The 15,903-nt window shown below is 38.8% G+C and overlaps 1 protein-coding gene across 2 annotated transcripts in view; it reads left to right on the forward strand.

Annotated features, from left to right (window-relative positions):
• The first annotated feature begins 1,485 nt into the window (after nt 1–1,485).
• Nucleotides 1,486–15,903, forward strand: part of LOC117950299 (cAMP-specific 3',5'-cyclic phosphodiesterase 4C-like) — a 93,559-nt gene continuing 79,141 nt past the window's right edge. For both annotated transcript variants that reach the window (XM_034881201.1, XM_034881205.1), the window contains exons 1-3: nt 1,486–1,683; nt 7,369–7,408; nt 14,859–15,061. In XM_034881201.1, the coding sequence (XP_034737092.1) occupies nt 7,394–7,408; nt 14,859–15,061 (218 nt within the window). In that variant the 5' untranslated portion in view covers nt 1,486–1,683; nt 7,369–7,393. The remainder of the gene's footprint in view (nt 1,684–7,368; nt 7,409–14,858; nt 15,062–15,903) is intronic.

Below are 15,903 nucleotides of genomic sequence, written 5' to 3' on the forward strand. Positions count from 1 at the left end.
TCATTAAACAGTTAAATGTTGTTTATTGCAGGGGTGTTTCTAAGACTTGAGGAGGTTTGGGGCTCAGCCTGGACCCATTTAACTAAACGGAATTTCATGCAAAACTGAGATTGGCTTGCCCAGCTTGTTAATAGCCAGTTCATGTTTATTTTAGCTGCCCAGTTTGTAGTTGTAGGTTAAATAGCACCAACATTTGGTCTAATCCTAACTGGCCTGGCAAACCAAAAGCCAAGGTTCCAGATTTGTGTGTTGACTTATGATATTGGGGTTGGGGTTGAGCATAAAACACCTCTTCTCCTAGAATGTGGTGAATTGTTATACCCCTTTTTCTGAATTAATGTATGATGGAAATATCTTTGTGTAAAAGGAACAAAGATTACAATCCAAATACAAAAACATAATGGAATATATTGCAGTAAGGCTCTTAAGCATTCTGTGTTGCTTTCAAATGTATTCCTCTGTAGATTGACTTTTTTAATTCAATCTGAGTTAATGCATTGATAAACCCCTGCACTCTATTATTTCAGATGTGTTTGAACAAGAGTTCTTCTAATGTTCAAAACTTTGTGCCCATTCAAAATATAACTCATCCCATCTGTGGCTGTTTGGCTGCTGCACAAAGTTACACTTCTACCTTAAGTTCTACAAAAAAATGTAAGCACTGGGAGTGCCTTGGAAAATACGTGCTTTCTGCATGTGCCCTTTTGGGGCTTTTTTTATTCTATTATACAAAAAAATGACATCAGAGCGACAGGATGATATATCCGGGGCTATACATAAAACATTCGGGGCTGTAGCCAGGGACACCCAGGCCTAATGACGCCTCTGTCACTGGTTGTTGTGATCCCAGACTCAGATTGATGTTATGTTCAGAAGAACCACCCAGCCCTCTGTCTGTTGGCCTGTGACCAACACTTTAATATGTTAAGTTTGTCCAGATAGATGACTCACATTCAAGAAATATAGCATGTCGTCTGCAGGGTTTGATAGTGAGGGTTACCCTAAAAGGTCAGAGCCAGTAAGAGGACTGTGGCACCGTTGCCAAACTTAGTGTTTTGACTAAGAGTGATCTCGTTGTCTCAGCGTCTACGTGTGTAACATCACTTAAACATTTCCAGCGAAAACATAAGTAGAAGTAGACATCTGACATACTGGCGTAACTTCTTTGGCTAATCGATCTGATTGACATACATCTGAATATCATCTGTGAGTGTAAGGGAGCCCTTATTTCAGTCCAATTGTTTCAGGGGAGACATGAATGGCTGGATGGTTCGATAGATGAAGAAAGAGGAATGACAGTAAAAACAACATGCAAGGAAGCCTTTATGACCTAAATAAATGATACATGAACAAAAAAAGAGAATGTGTGTGTGTGTGTGTGAGCAGTAACCAGGTTTGAAAGCCACAGCAGACCTCGTCGTCAGTGTTGTTTAAAACTTTAAGTCCCACAGCTGCACTTCCTGTCATGTGATCCGGCGGTGCGTCGACGTCACAGTGACGGCTGACCGGGCACGCAGGCACGCAGCGCTGTATGTTGCAGAGTTTGAAGTCTAAACTAACTAATCAGCGGCAATAAAATGGAAAAGATCCATAACCGCAGCAGCATTACCTGACGGACACCCGCAGCAGGTCCAGTGGGATTTCCCAGCGAGGAAAACCCCGCGAGAGAAGACGGCCGCTGCGGTGAGTAAAAATAAATCTTTACAATTAAACTTCAAAACTGTGACGTGACGGTAGATCCGCGTAGAGGCAGCCAATATATGTCATGTGTAAGTTCTGACAGTTTGCTTCTGGGAACAGAAAATTATGAAAAATCATGGATTTCACTATGGGAGTTAGTACTATCCCTGCAGATTACATACATAACGCTATGTGATACTCAGACTTACTTTGATAATTTGACTTATATAAGCACCATTAATGTAATATCTAATCCCTATTATACATTCATTATATTCAACAGTGTGTTTGTATTGCTTAACAGCATATTTCCTGTCATCCCATTATGTTCCTGTAAAAATCATTGACTGTAAAAAAAAAAAGTTAAAAAACATGAAATACTTCAATGGAAGTTTGCCAGAGTATTCAATATATTATGACTGTAATACTTTTTCTCATGAATATCCACTAAAGTGTTTATTTTAAGATCTGCTTAGCATATTCAGCTGTAGTAGTTTACAGTTGTGTTGTTTGTATGTAAGCAGGACTGTGTCTGTTAAACTGTTGGCATAATTCAACTTTGTGAGCTAACCCACATGGAATGTATTTCCCTAAAATATTTACGCATTCCCTCCTCCTGTCTTTATCTCCTTCCTTCCTCCATATCTACTTCCTTCATACTGTCTCTGTAGCCCACACACACACTCACACACACACACACACACACACACACACACACACACAGTCTCTCCACTTTTTGACATACTGGTAGTTTCACCTCTTTGTTTCTTTCATTAAATCTCTCTTTTCTTTTATTCAGTTAAAGAGAGAAACTTTTGACCTCTCTCTCTCTCTCTCTCTCTCTCATGCGCGTGCACACACACACACACACACACACACACACACACACACACACACACACACACACACACACACACACACATGCATGCACACATGAAGATTTTGAGGAGTTTTTGTCAGACCTGTTTCAACCTTAAAGGAAAATGTGATGAACTCATTCAGTGAGCTATATTGTATTTTTTTTACTGCACCTGCTGTGCTTACCTTCACACTAACAGACCAATAGTTATTCTGCACGGAGCATTTTCACAGTTAAAGTTATTCTATCAGACCTGTTTGTCTCAGGTGAAATACTTGAGGGAATGCTTTAGTCATCAATTTTCCATTGTCCACGTCCTCTCCGTGTCCATTAGATGGCGTGCTGCTCCAGGCAGCACTGCGCTGCCTCCTCCTTCCCTTATCATCCATCACCATCTGAGGGTGGTTTATCTGCAAACATTTGCAGAGCCCATGCCTAAGTCTGCTTTTGTCTGTCTGCATGACTCACTGGTAATTCTACAGAAAAAAAAAAACATTTCTCTGGTCGCTTCTTTAGAAATCACTGGTGAGAAGAAAAAACAACCTTGGGCTTTTGTTATACTGGTGACTACATTTCAGACTGTATTTGTCAGTTCTGAAGTTTCTCAACGCAGCAGTTTTTTTCTGAAGTGTATTTACTGTTTTTGAAAGATGGTTTAAAGCTTTACGCTGTCCAGTTGCAGAAATGATGACATTTGTCATAGCTGTCGTGTTTAACAGAATGCAGAGTTGATGGTTTAAAACTCAAGAACAAATCGGTGACAGATAAGATTATACTGTACTGATCCACTTAAAGAAATGATTGTGAAGTAGAGACCCAAGCAGAGTAAAAAAACAGCTCGCTCCTTAGCGATTACTGTCCAAAGGAACTGTGTATCCTCTGTTTGTCTGAGTGAGTAACTCAGTCACTCAGTTTAAGCTAGAAAACTACATGTGGGTTTCACTAAGCTCCTTGTGTAACAATGGCGTGGCGTTCAAAGGTATTTGGCCACAGTTGACTTCAGACATCTCTCTCTAAAGTCTGAAAACTATTTGAAGTTTAACTTAACACGTTGTGCTATGTTAATGAAGGTTTTTGGAACACGATGACACAAATGACATCAAAGCACATTTTTATGTATCACATGCATCATTATACAAGTACAATGTGTAATGCTACATTGCCATTGTCCAAGACAAGTGCAATAACAAATATTTCCAAAATGTAGTGTGTACTAGTAGGCTATGTGCAAGAATATATACCAGAAATTGTTTAAGCATTAATAATGCATTTTGGGATTTCTTTCTGAGTGTTAGATGAGAGGATTGATACTTTCATATCTGTATGCTAAACATGAAGCTGGGTTAGCTTAGCTTAGCACAAAGACTTGGAACAGGAGAAAACAGCTTGGCACTGTGCAAAAGTAACAAAATCTGCCACCTGTAAAGCTCATTATTGTGTGTAAAGTTATGGTTTTGAGTAATGTATCAGACTATTTGTTGGCCAGGAGCAGTCACTTGTCTTCGGCAAGGCAATGCAAAACTATTTCTTTAACATAATTTTACTGCACAGGTAAGACATTTCAATCATAATGATAGTACTGTATATGTTCGTAGAGATGTGTGGTTTGTGAGGGTGAAGGTTATGACTCTCATTCTGCAGTAAAGCTCTTGAACATTGCTCAGAAGGTCCTTATCACCTCAAATCTTAACAGACCTATCTGATGTGCGTCAATGAGAGCATCACAAGACGCCTTGGGTGTTCACTTTATGATGGCTGGTTGTAGAATTTAAGACAAGGACACCGCTGTTGAGATAGTTAATCATTACAAACTCTGCTGTGCCAGGACAGTAGGGTTCACACAACACACACAGTGAACTTTAACTTCATTGCAGCACAAGATATTATGAGATGTGTAATATATCATGCTGCTAGTCATTGTGAAAATAGTTAAATTAAAAGCATTAAAAGCAGGGTCACTGTTGTAAATTGTAAATTATTAATATTGAACAAATAGAAAATATAAGAAGGTAAATATGGTGCAAAGGGTAAGCGCTTGAAGAATATGTGAGAACTTGCAGAACAAAAACTGTTCAAATTTGCACTTGTAAAAATAAAATGTGCACTGTTAAAAATAAAAATTTGCACAGATGTGATCCGAATTTGAAGTCACACAAAGAAAAAAAAACAAAAGAGCTTGTAGAAAAAAATCTGAACTTGTAAATTCAAATTTGCACTTGTAGAAAATATTCATAAATTTGTAAATTGATATTTCTATGAACACAATGACAGCTGTAAGCTTGTAGTGCAACATTTACTCGTGTACTTTTTTTTTTCTCTGGTTCATTTTCCATCACATCCACAACTCAGTGATTACGACCTCTCAAATCTGTCACTGCAGTGTGCTCTCTCGCGTCACACAGTGGCGAGTCTGTACGCATCGACTTTTGCGACACTTCTTGCGATACATTTGGTGCAAAACTAATTTGTACCTGTGGACTTAGTCTGTGGAGCTGTGAGCCAACAGGACGGCCGGGGACAGCAGGGTTCTATGGCCAGATGAGGGACGACTCTGTCCGTCTTATTTATGTAGCATGGAAGCTAGCGTTAGTTAATGAGCAGCTAGCCTGCTTTTAAATACTTTAAATAACTTTTTGAATTATCTCTCTCACAATTTTCAACAGTCAAACTGAAACAGTGGTGGTGTCCTGCAGCCGCAGACGGACCGCCATTTGTTGGGATCAGGGTAGTTGTCATTTCAGAAAAATAACAATCGACATTAATGACAGCTCCTTGTTGGAACACTCCTAAGAAACTCTTCATCCTTCAAGGAGCTGCACGATATGACCTACAATCAACATAATTTGACCTTGATAACAATAAATAAACGATAATTAATGTTTAGAATTAATGTTCTAAATCATCTTTTCTGAAACCAAAATGTTTCCAGACGACGGACACTGTGTTTCTTTTGGGCACAAGTTGCTCTGTTGACTCGACTCTGTGTTTGAGTTATTATCCATTATGCTTTCAACGCGGCCAAGAAGTCCGACACGTGGAGGAATGTGTTTAAGGAGAACGTAGGCCTATCAACAGGATTATGAGAAAAAACACATTGATAACTGCTTCATGAATTTGTGATTAATCGTTCACCCCTACTTAAAGGTGCTGTAGGTTTGATTGTGAAGATCCAGGACTTAGCCCAAAAAAATGAACATCAACAACTTCTTAGTCCCTCCCCCCTTCACGTTAAAGCCCAAAACGGTCTCCTGGACTGCGTGTCCATGAGCAGGGATTGACACACAGTTAGAACCGCCACCCTGGCCCTGAATTACTCCTGCATCTGAACAGGGAGCTGTGGATTTTTGTAAATCGCACTACAGGCTGTAGGCGGTGCCAGAAGAGTTGTTTTTTTTTTTTTTTTTTTTTAATTACCTGCTTTATGTAGTTCTACTCAAACATAGGTTCAGTTTCAGCAAGTATGACAGAAAATTAGTTTTATAAAGCTTGCCTACTGTCAGATAGGTTTACTCGTGGTTGTTATGCCAAGAAGTGAAACACAACTATAAAAAATGTGTATAAAAAATGTGGCTGAAGCTTTCAAAAGAAACTAGGAAGAGTTGCGGTTCAAAAAGGTCTGACTGAGCATATGAAAGTATTTCAAGCTGAGGATTTTAGTTCTTGGAGGCAAAAGAAATAAAAACAAATACTGCAAGTTTCAGATGGATTTGTATAAAAAAAAAAGCAAAACAGCAACTATTTTGAAAATCAAATAACCTTTTTTAACCCTTGTATGGTATTCGGGTCAAATTGACCCATTTCCAATGTTTACAAGAAGAAAAATGTATAAGTAAAATTGTGTAAAAGGATTCATTTTTTTCTACCTGAAAATCAATGGCCTTACCTTATTTTCTGTGATAAACATGTATTCCTGACTCAATTCAGAAAATTATTCTGGATAAGACCGCTTATGTTTTTTCTATATTGATTTTTAACATGCATTATAACCTAATGACAAAAACCAAATAACACTTCCATTTATAATTTTCTTTTAGTAGAGACTGATTGCATTCCCTAAACATATATGTTATCTCAATTGTTTGAAATTGAGATAAAGACAATATTTGTTAATGGGTTATGAAGTAAAATTTTATTTCCGAATTGTTTTTAAAACCCCAAATAAGTCACGGGTCAATTTGACCAGAGAGATACGAGAGGGTCCCGAAAGTGAAGACAATACAAGGGTTATAGCAAAAAAGACAAACATTTGCTAGTTTTAGTTTATTAAATGTGAAGATTTTATGCTTTTTTTCATACATGATTGTAAACTTGATATATTTGGATTTGGTCGTGTGGGAAATTACAAAGGGCATTTTATAGAGAAATCATTAGTTGAGTAATCAATAACATAATTTGCAGATTAAATGATTTTAATATAAAAGACACAGAACGGAAGCACACAGAGCCTTAGTGTTAGAGTTTTTTCTTGTAAATGAATGTCTTATAACTTGATACAGTTGACAGTTTAAGAGGCTGTGCGTTAATAAAACATTTTTATTGAAGGTTTCCTTGTTGTGATTTATGATGTTTGTACAAAGATTAAACTAAATAGTAGATTGAATGGACAATTCTACCCTATGAGGTTTAATAAGCCATGGCCTTCATTTCTTGAGCAGTAATTAAAACTGACTCTACGTATACAAATCTCTGGTTCAGCGCCTCGTGTTGTGTCCCCCCCTGGAGCTGCTGCAGTTTGTAACTGACACAAATAAAGTCAAATTTGTGATGCATTTTATAATATAAATTTTGATTTAATTTTAAAACTACCTCTCTTTGTTTTTTTGTTTCAGCTGCTGCAACAAACAACCAGCACAAATGTCTCGGATTGAGGTAAATAATGTTCATCGCTTCCCCTCTTACACACACACACGCACGCACAAATGCACGCACGCATATACACACACATACACACACACACACACACACACACACACACACACTGCTGCAGCAGCAGCTGTGCATCACGTCCTGTCTCTCTGTCTAATGAGGAATGGGTTAGGAATTATTGCAGGGCCATAAAGGTTTTATCTTTACTTCAGGGATTTGTTCGCAGTTAATAAAGACACACAAACACACACACTCGCACACACACACACACACACACACACACACACACACACATACAAACACTCACAATAGGTGTCTGATAATGAACTAGTCAGGCACATCAGTTGTACGCTAGAAGCATTGCAAATGGCTTTTAATTTATTATCTTACATCAAATAAAGCTTCAAAGACTGTTTTGGTAAATGCATTTTCAAGGGCATATTTGGCGATTATAACTGAATGAAAAGAGTCTCTGTTTATCTGTCCCTAATGTAAGTACGCTGCCTCAGTCAGATTCCTGCCAGTAACCTATAAAACAAACTAAAGCTGCATCTGATATTACATTTTTGAAAGCAGAATTTTTACCCATCCACACAGAGGTGTTACACAAACGTAAGTCTACTGCTACTGCTACTAGTCTACTGTGTCTGCTTTAAAGGCAAAAGCCTTTTCAGTGAGCATACACAACAAAGCACAAGTCAGTGATCTGAAGCCAGAGCCATTTTCACTGCCCCAAAAAAATAATTAAAATACACTCTGGAGCCTGTTTTAAGAAAGTTAACTCTTCTAAAAACTAAAATTCCTGTGTAAAAGAGAAAGCTGAAAAAACAAAAGAAGTTCCCTCTCCGTAGACATGACCTCAGTGTCAGTGCCTTGTTGTAAAATTCAACCGCTAATTTCTACAAGAAGACATTTTCCTTCATTACAGTACTTCTTTCTGGATCTGTGACTTATTCAGCATTAAGGGAGCTCTGAAATGCATAAATGCACAATTATTTCGTGAACATTTACGTTATGCTTTATATTTGATTTCTGACTGGTACTTTCTGGTTGGTCTATTTATTATCACAGAAAAGTTTCAAGAAATTGAGCTGACACTATAAACCCCAACAGCTTTACCTCTGGCTGCTGTGTATACTTTAACGGTGTCTATTTAATTAAGTGAGACGTATCTGTTTGTATGTATGTGTGTCCCTGTTTGGGGGTAAGGTAACCTGCATGTCACATGCAGACGCCACATACAGATTGCTTTACAACAGTGGAGAGGGGGGCGGGGGTGTTTCCGCCTTTGACTCTTTTCCTGCTTCCGAAGTTAGCTACCTGATTGCAGGATATAAGGCCAGCCAATATATAGTATTAAATTGCAGTGAGCTGTAGCCTACATTTACTTCTAAACAGTGGCAGAACATAACGTAATCTCTGAGATTATTCCTTCACAGAATTGCACAAAGCAAAGACATCTCAGAGTTGAACCGGGCCGACATTGCACTTTTCATCAGACTCACCCCGGGTTAATTAAAGTCTACTACTAATTTACAACACTAATAACAATACTGTCGTCAAAATACCCCTGCGAATCAAATCCCCCTTCTTTACAGTTATTAAAATTAACACCTCTGCTGAAATGTAAAATTCGTTCACGATCATATGAAATGAGATCTCTCTCTCTCTCTCTCTCTCTCTCTCTCTCTCTCTCTCTCTCTCTCTCTCTACAGTTGAAAATTAGCCAACTGGCTAACACTGGTGCATTTACAGAAATGTTGATTAATTTGCATGGTCCTAATAAAATAAACCTAAATCTCTCTCTCTCTCTTTCTGCACACACATTCAAATGCACACACGCACACACAAACAAACAGTCCGGTTATGGTGGTTGATTATCGCAGATAGGTGCTGATTAGCTCTCATGGGCCAGGTGGGTAGCAAACTGCCACGAGTCCATTAAGCATTTGGCTCGTTCCAAACCAGCACATATTAAACGGCACTGTACTAGTAAGTTAAAGTAAATCTATTTTTCAGGAAAACATTCTGTTTCTGTCAGCCTGCAGCGTTAATCATGGCACACGCACACCTTCACAGAGAGGTAGAAGGTTGATTGGAGAGTGGCTCTATTTATGGAGCAACGTTAATCATACTCTTTGCACCCCCGGGTGTCATTACACATACAGGTGACTGTTACCAGCTTTGTATCCGAGACAGGCTTTTTCTGGCTGTCTGTTCGCTCACACATATCACACGTCAATCGCACAGTGGGAACGTTTATCCAGCACCACTCCTCTCACCATTAGTATGATTTAAAATTCATTTTTCCAATTAGGAAAACAGCAATGGCTTTGGTGGAGAAACGTGTCCTGATGAAATGCTCTCATCATCTCTGATTACTTGTCTTTGTGTGTGTCCGTGTATGGAGAAATACTGTATGTATATACTGTCTGAGCTACCACCGTTAGCACTCAACACACACACTACTCACTTTGATGGCTTACATGCTCTACGGTGATATAGCTTTCATTTTTATTTCGACCAAGACGTCAGATTCTAGCAAAAAAAAAAAACTGCACTGTGGGGAGAAATCAATCAGACCCATTGGTATCAAGGAAAGGCAGCTTTACTTATATAGCATCAAGGCAGTTCAAATTGCTCTACGTAAACCATTAAAGAGCAGTTAAAAAGAAAAAGAAAAAACACCTGTTAAAGAGAATATGAAGACAACCAAGGTACGAAATAAGCCCTGTGAAATGAACAGTGCACCATCAACTTGTTTATTTCGACCACAGAAGGCGGAATTATGACAGCAATTGTCTGTGTTGTTTTGCAAGAAAATGATTGGTGGAAGCTGTCTAGAGCCAAACCACAAGGATCTGTTTAGTGACACTAGAGCTTTGATTTACTGCATTTATCGGGGGAATTGCCACATTTACACAACAGGCTAATTGACTACAGCACAGAAACAGCAGAAATCAAGATTTGTCAGATAATAAATCCAAAATGAAAATAAACAAACTACTGTAATGGAGAAGAAATTAAGAGAAGCTCGAACTGCACTAAAACTTAATTTGCTGCAACAGATTGTGGGCCTTCTGTTGAATTGTTCCACTTGGAATGCACATATAGAAAGGCTTTTGGTATGCTATTTTCAAATGTATAAGAAACAAATGTTTCATGTGCATAGTCTAGGACTTAGGATGTGATGACATAATTGCAACAGTGTGTTTCCATATGATGATGCAACAGTGCAAGTAGGATTATCTCAATGTTTTGAAATAGCTTAAAGTTAAATTTAGTGCCCCCTTTTTGTCAACTTCCAGTAGTGAGTAAATTAGATGTGTACTCCAGGTTCTATCAGTACAGGACAGTGTTATCACTGTCTAGTAGGGTTACAGGTGCAATAAAGCACACTTCTGAAGTTTGTCCAGACTGCAATAAGAACTTGTCGCCTGCAACTCTTTGTGTGACCAGTTTGTTGCTTTATCTTCGTTAACCTTTTCCTTACAATGTAAAACGCTTCCATAGCTATTTGAAAAAGATCTACTAAATTTTCACTTCTCTAACTTAATAACCTGATGTTACATTCACATAATTCCAGTAGCTACAGGATTTGCATCATAAAAACTGAAATTCTAACAAAATAAATATAAACTTAACCGTAGAAGCCAAATCTAAAATTAATATTTAAAATAGTTCCATCTAAACTCAAACTAAAACCTACACTAATACAAAGACACCCCAGAAATGTCCACTGCTGGACATTTGAATGTTAGACTCAGCAACATTGCTGTGATAAAAAACGGTGTTCAGCTCTCTGACACAAGCTCTCAAAAAGAGAAGTAATGCTTCCAAAATAAGGTTGTGGTAGAAGAGAAATAGCATTACTGATTGGTTGCATGGTTACAATGGTTTGCATAACCTGATTTCTCTAAGTAACATGCAGTGAATGTAAACGTATAGGAAGTGTGCAAGTGTGATTTGATTGACTACTCGTCAGAACATTTCACTTTCAAACAAGGTTTTTATTAAATTAGATAAAATGTAATTAAAGTTTGTATACTAGCAGAACTATAGTAAACTAAGAAACAAACAAAGTAATCTGTTGTCACTGAAAAGGATTCTTGAGCCTCTCTTCATTTGCTCAATGATTAGCTTGACAGTTCATTCTTGGCCACAACTCAAGAAGCTTTTGCACTTATAATACGGCCTTGATCAGCAGATGGAATTGTAGATGTTCAAACTTTCCATTAGTCTGAGCACCTTAATGTGGGCTTAAAAGACGATCGATATCCAATAGGACCAGAGACTGTCTGAGATGACGGTGTGTATTGTAGCTTGAGGTGCATGGCAGGCCTGCTATGACGTTTTTGATGCTTGACGGCACCAAGCAGGGAAATAAGAATTTTTGTTGCAGCGTCCAGGATGGCAGATCAATATCCAGCACCTTGCTCTCTCTCACCACTTTGCTCAAAGGAAACAGAGGCTCTGAGCTGCCGGAGCCTGGGCCAAAATGAGCATGGTTTTTTGGGGCTACTTTAAAGGAAAAGCAGTAAAAATAATCATTAACAAAAGTGTCAAATTATACACTTTTCTCAATGATTATATTTGGTTTGTTTTCCTTTATTAAACCAGCTTAAGAGTGGCAGGATGAGAGAGATAGAGAGAGAGAGAAAGAGGAAGAGGATCCGTTTCCTTCTGAAAAGTCAGCTTTTTTAAAACCAACATGGCTCAGTTCAAAATTTTGTTTCAAAACAAAACTCCTCATCTCTCGTCATGATTCAACATCAGATTATTTACAAATGTACTACCACTATACTCCATAGCAATGTGATGTTAAAACAGAGAGAGACTGAAATGTCATCTGTCACTGGATTTAAATAAATGCCTCGAACTGCAGTAAATGCAGAAAAAGGTGTCCAGGTCCTAAAATCTGTCATTAAAGTAATGAATAAAAATAAGATGTGTCTTCTCATTAATCTCAAAATCAGACTTTTACAGGGAAATTTGTAGCTTTGTGTCATCATCTTTGAGAGGACCACTGGTGGGATTCAAACTTGGGCCTAGACGTTGCCCCATTTGACACTTTTCAATGAGGAGAAGTTCACAGACACACACACACACACACAGGGCCCTATCTTGCACCCAGCGCAGCACAGCACTGAGCAGCACAGCACTGAGCAGCACAGCGCAAAGCCCAATGCAAGTTTCTTTGCTATTTTAAGACCAGCCAGCACCAATGTTGTTTAAATAGCAAATGCACCTGAGCCCATCTTTGCGCCAATGGGCGTGCTGGTCTTACAGGGAGGTGTGTTCAGGTGAATTCTTGACGTAATGCTATCTTGAAACGTGTGGTATACTTAATGCAGCCGGCCTATTGCAAGCAATTGTGACACCATGGGAGAGCTGTAACTATTTACCTCCTGCGTGGTGGTTGCAGTCTTCTCCTGAACAGAGATGGCGCTAAGAACTAAGGCTATCGACCTTGCTATTTCTATGGACTAGAAGAAGAAGAAAATGGTAAACCAAAGCAGAATTGGCAGCAGCATTGCCGTCAATGCTTTGATTTTATTTTATTCAATGAGCTACTTAGTCGACTCAAACCTTTTATTCACCATAAAAGAACTCATCTTAACCCAGTAAGTTTACAAGAGAGACTTTCAGTCACTCTGAGAATCCCGACATCCGGTTGTCCTCAAACTTGTCCATCCATCCTGTTTCCGCTTTATCGCGTGCCGCTGAAAAAAATAGAGTGGTGCGTGCCCTCTGCACCTGACTCTAAATCCTGGTGCGCCAATGAGATCTGCGTCATTTTGACATCACATTTGCGTGCACCTGCTCAGCTGTGGCGACTGTAAAAAGGCTATGAGGCAGCGGGAATTGATAGCGCCATTGACCAACAACAACCTGGTCTAAAGTCAGTAGCACAGCATTTCATTATTTTAACAACACTACATTAGTAAAATGTGCCTAGGCATATGCACCGTGCACACATTATGCTTGCTACATACACACACACACACACAATCAAACAAGGAAGCGCAACAGCACACAAACATGCAAAAGATTACATATAAAAATATGAAGGTGCAAATCCTCATAATAGCAATGTGCCAAGGTACAAACGCCCCTGGCTGTTAAAGGGAATCAGAGATGACACTTTTATGTGGTTTATTGCATTTTATGCCCAAAACACAAATATGAATTAAAGAAGACACTAAGTACAACCCTTTTGAACCATGCGGCAGGCGCACGGACCCTTTTTTTCGCGGTCAAATTAGCAAAAGTGGATTTGGACATGCCCTAAAAACATGTGCACCATGCGCATTACGCCATGCAATTAGATTAAAGTAGAACCCACAGGCTCACACTGGATTTGCCATAGTGCTGTTTCTAAACCAGACAAAGTTGCAGTCTCTCTGCTTGTTGTCTTTTACCGCAACAATCTGCCATTGCAGTGTGTCATCAGATATTAAATGGATTTGCTGGGAGAACATGCAAAAAGCACAATTAAATGGACAAGCATAGAGGCAAACAAACTACTTTGATTTTGCCACGCCTGCAATACCCAAAGGGCAGATGCCACATGTCTATTGACTGATATGTGTAAGTGAATTAATGATTCACTTATTTGTTGAACGTCATCAAATTGAGACAGCTGAATAATGTTAGTATTTATTTTGTTATAGCAGAGCTCTTATGATTCTCATTTGAACCATATATTTAAATATATATATATACATAATATATTCATGCATCAGCAGGGGTGTTTTGCAAAACAGATGGTAATTGTGAGTGATAAGGTTATATTTCATAATTTCTGTGGGACAATGTCTCATCTCTTATGTTTTATTAATGGAGTTCTGAGTCATTTGTTTAACTTGATTGAAGTACACAACGTACTTGGGCTACATTGTGCATTCACAAACACATCTATAATGATGTACAGCATGTCGTAAAATGTACACTTCATATTTATATTCATATACAAAAGTCTACAGCGGTGTTTAAAGCTAAATGCTAGTATTGGCATGCTAACATGCTCTCGATGATCATAGAAAAAATATAATGTGCCAATCCATTGCCAGACTTTCATAGAGACATGCTGCAAGCATAGTTAGAGAAAGCTAATGAATTTGATTGTAATATAATGATGGGTGTTTTCTCTCAGTATAATGCAATACAATTTAACAGCACTGTAAACAAACTGCACCCTCCAAATGAACCATTAAGTTTAATAAACACCTCACTAAAGAGTTTCAACCAAAACTGAACATTATTGAAAAAACCTTTTGCAGGCCTTTTGTATTATTTCTTTTAGTTCTACCATTATATAATATCATTGATGCTATATCATGTCCATACTTCTACTCTGCAGCGTTACATAATATAATCCTGCTGTCTCATGCATTGATCCCACTGACGTTTTGGACTCTCATGTTTTTTCTGCCTTCCTCTCGGGGTTAAGGGTCGTCGGGAGTCTCTGCCTGCGGTACAACAGGCAGTGCGGCGGCGTTTCTCAGGGCCGCTGCTGCTGCCTCCTCTGTGGAGGAGGCACTCCTGCCAGGAGCACCCATGTGACAGACGGCGCACGTCTATAACACCCAGTCTGCCTCTGGACCGTTTGGAAGTTCTCTACAGACGAGCACTAGCCAGTCATGATGAGCAGAGGTCAGTGACACTCATGTACACTTCTTTCCGTCTATTAATTGATGAAACACAATCAAAAAGCTGCTTTGCATCGCTGGGTTTTTATGTTGTTGGTTTTTCATATTACAGGTTAGTATACATACTGGGCATATTATGCAGATAAAGGGCACCTGCTGTTGGTTATGCTTTTATAATACTGGTGCCTGTTAGTACCACTCCTGCATTGTTTGAGAGCTTTTATGGTGTCTGTTGATGTTCATGCAGCATATTTACTTCTGAAAAGGATAGATGTTTTTTTTGTAATCCATCATGTTGTTGTTCTGGTGTGTTTGGTTTTGATTTGGAGCATCTGTTGGCCTTCATCATCAATTTATTTGGTTGATCAATCATTGTGATGGAAAAGAAGCAAAATAAATCTAGTAATTACACTTGTTTCTATGGACTACAGAAGCCCTCTTCTTTTTTTTTCTTTTTTTTTCTTTCTCTCTCGCTTTGTCTCTCTAAGGTCAATGGGTGGAGTTACCTCAGTTCATTAGCTATGATTCCCCTTTTTGTAACCCTGTGTTTGGTTCAGTCCAGTTAGACACCGAGGAAACAGCAGGGTTTCTGTCTGAACAGCTGAAGCTTTCTGAGTGACAACAACGTTAACAGCTCTGCATGCAAACACACACACACACACACACACACACACACACACACACACACACACACACACACACAATTTCCCTCGTGTGCGTGTGTGTGTGTGTGTGTGTTTGCTGTTTTCGCTCTCCTTGCATATAAAAATGTACAGTATTCATGCTTAAACATTTTCAATTATAATAAAGGCCTATGTGTGTGCTGTCCAGACATTAAATAGAGGG

Source organism: Etheostoma cragini, chromosome 9, assembly GCF_013103735.1.
Source record: "Etheostoma cragini isolate CJK2018 chromosome 9, CSU_Ecrag_1.0, whole genome shotgun sequence".
NCBI classification, from domain to species: Eukaryota; Metazoa; Chordata; class Actinopteri; order Perciformes; family Percidae; genus Etheostoma; species Etheostoma cragini.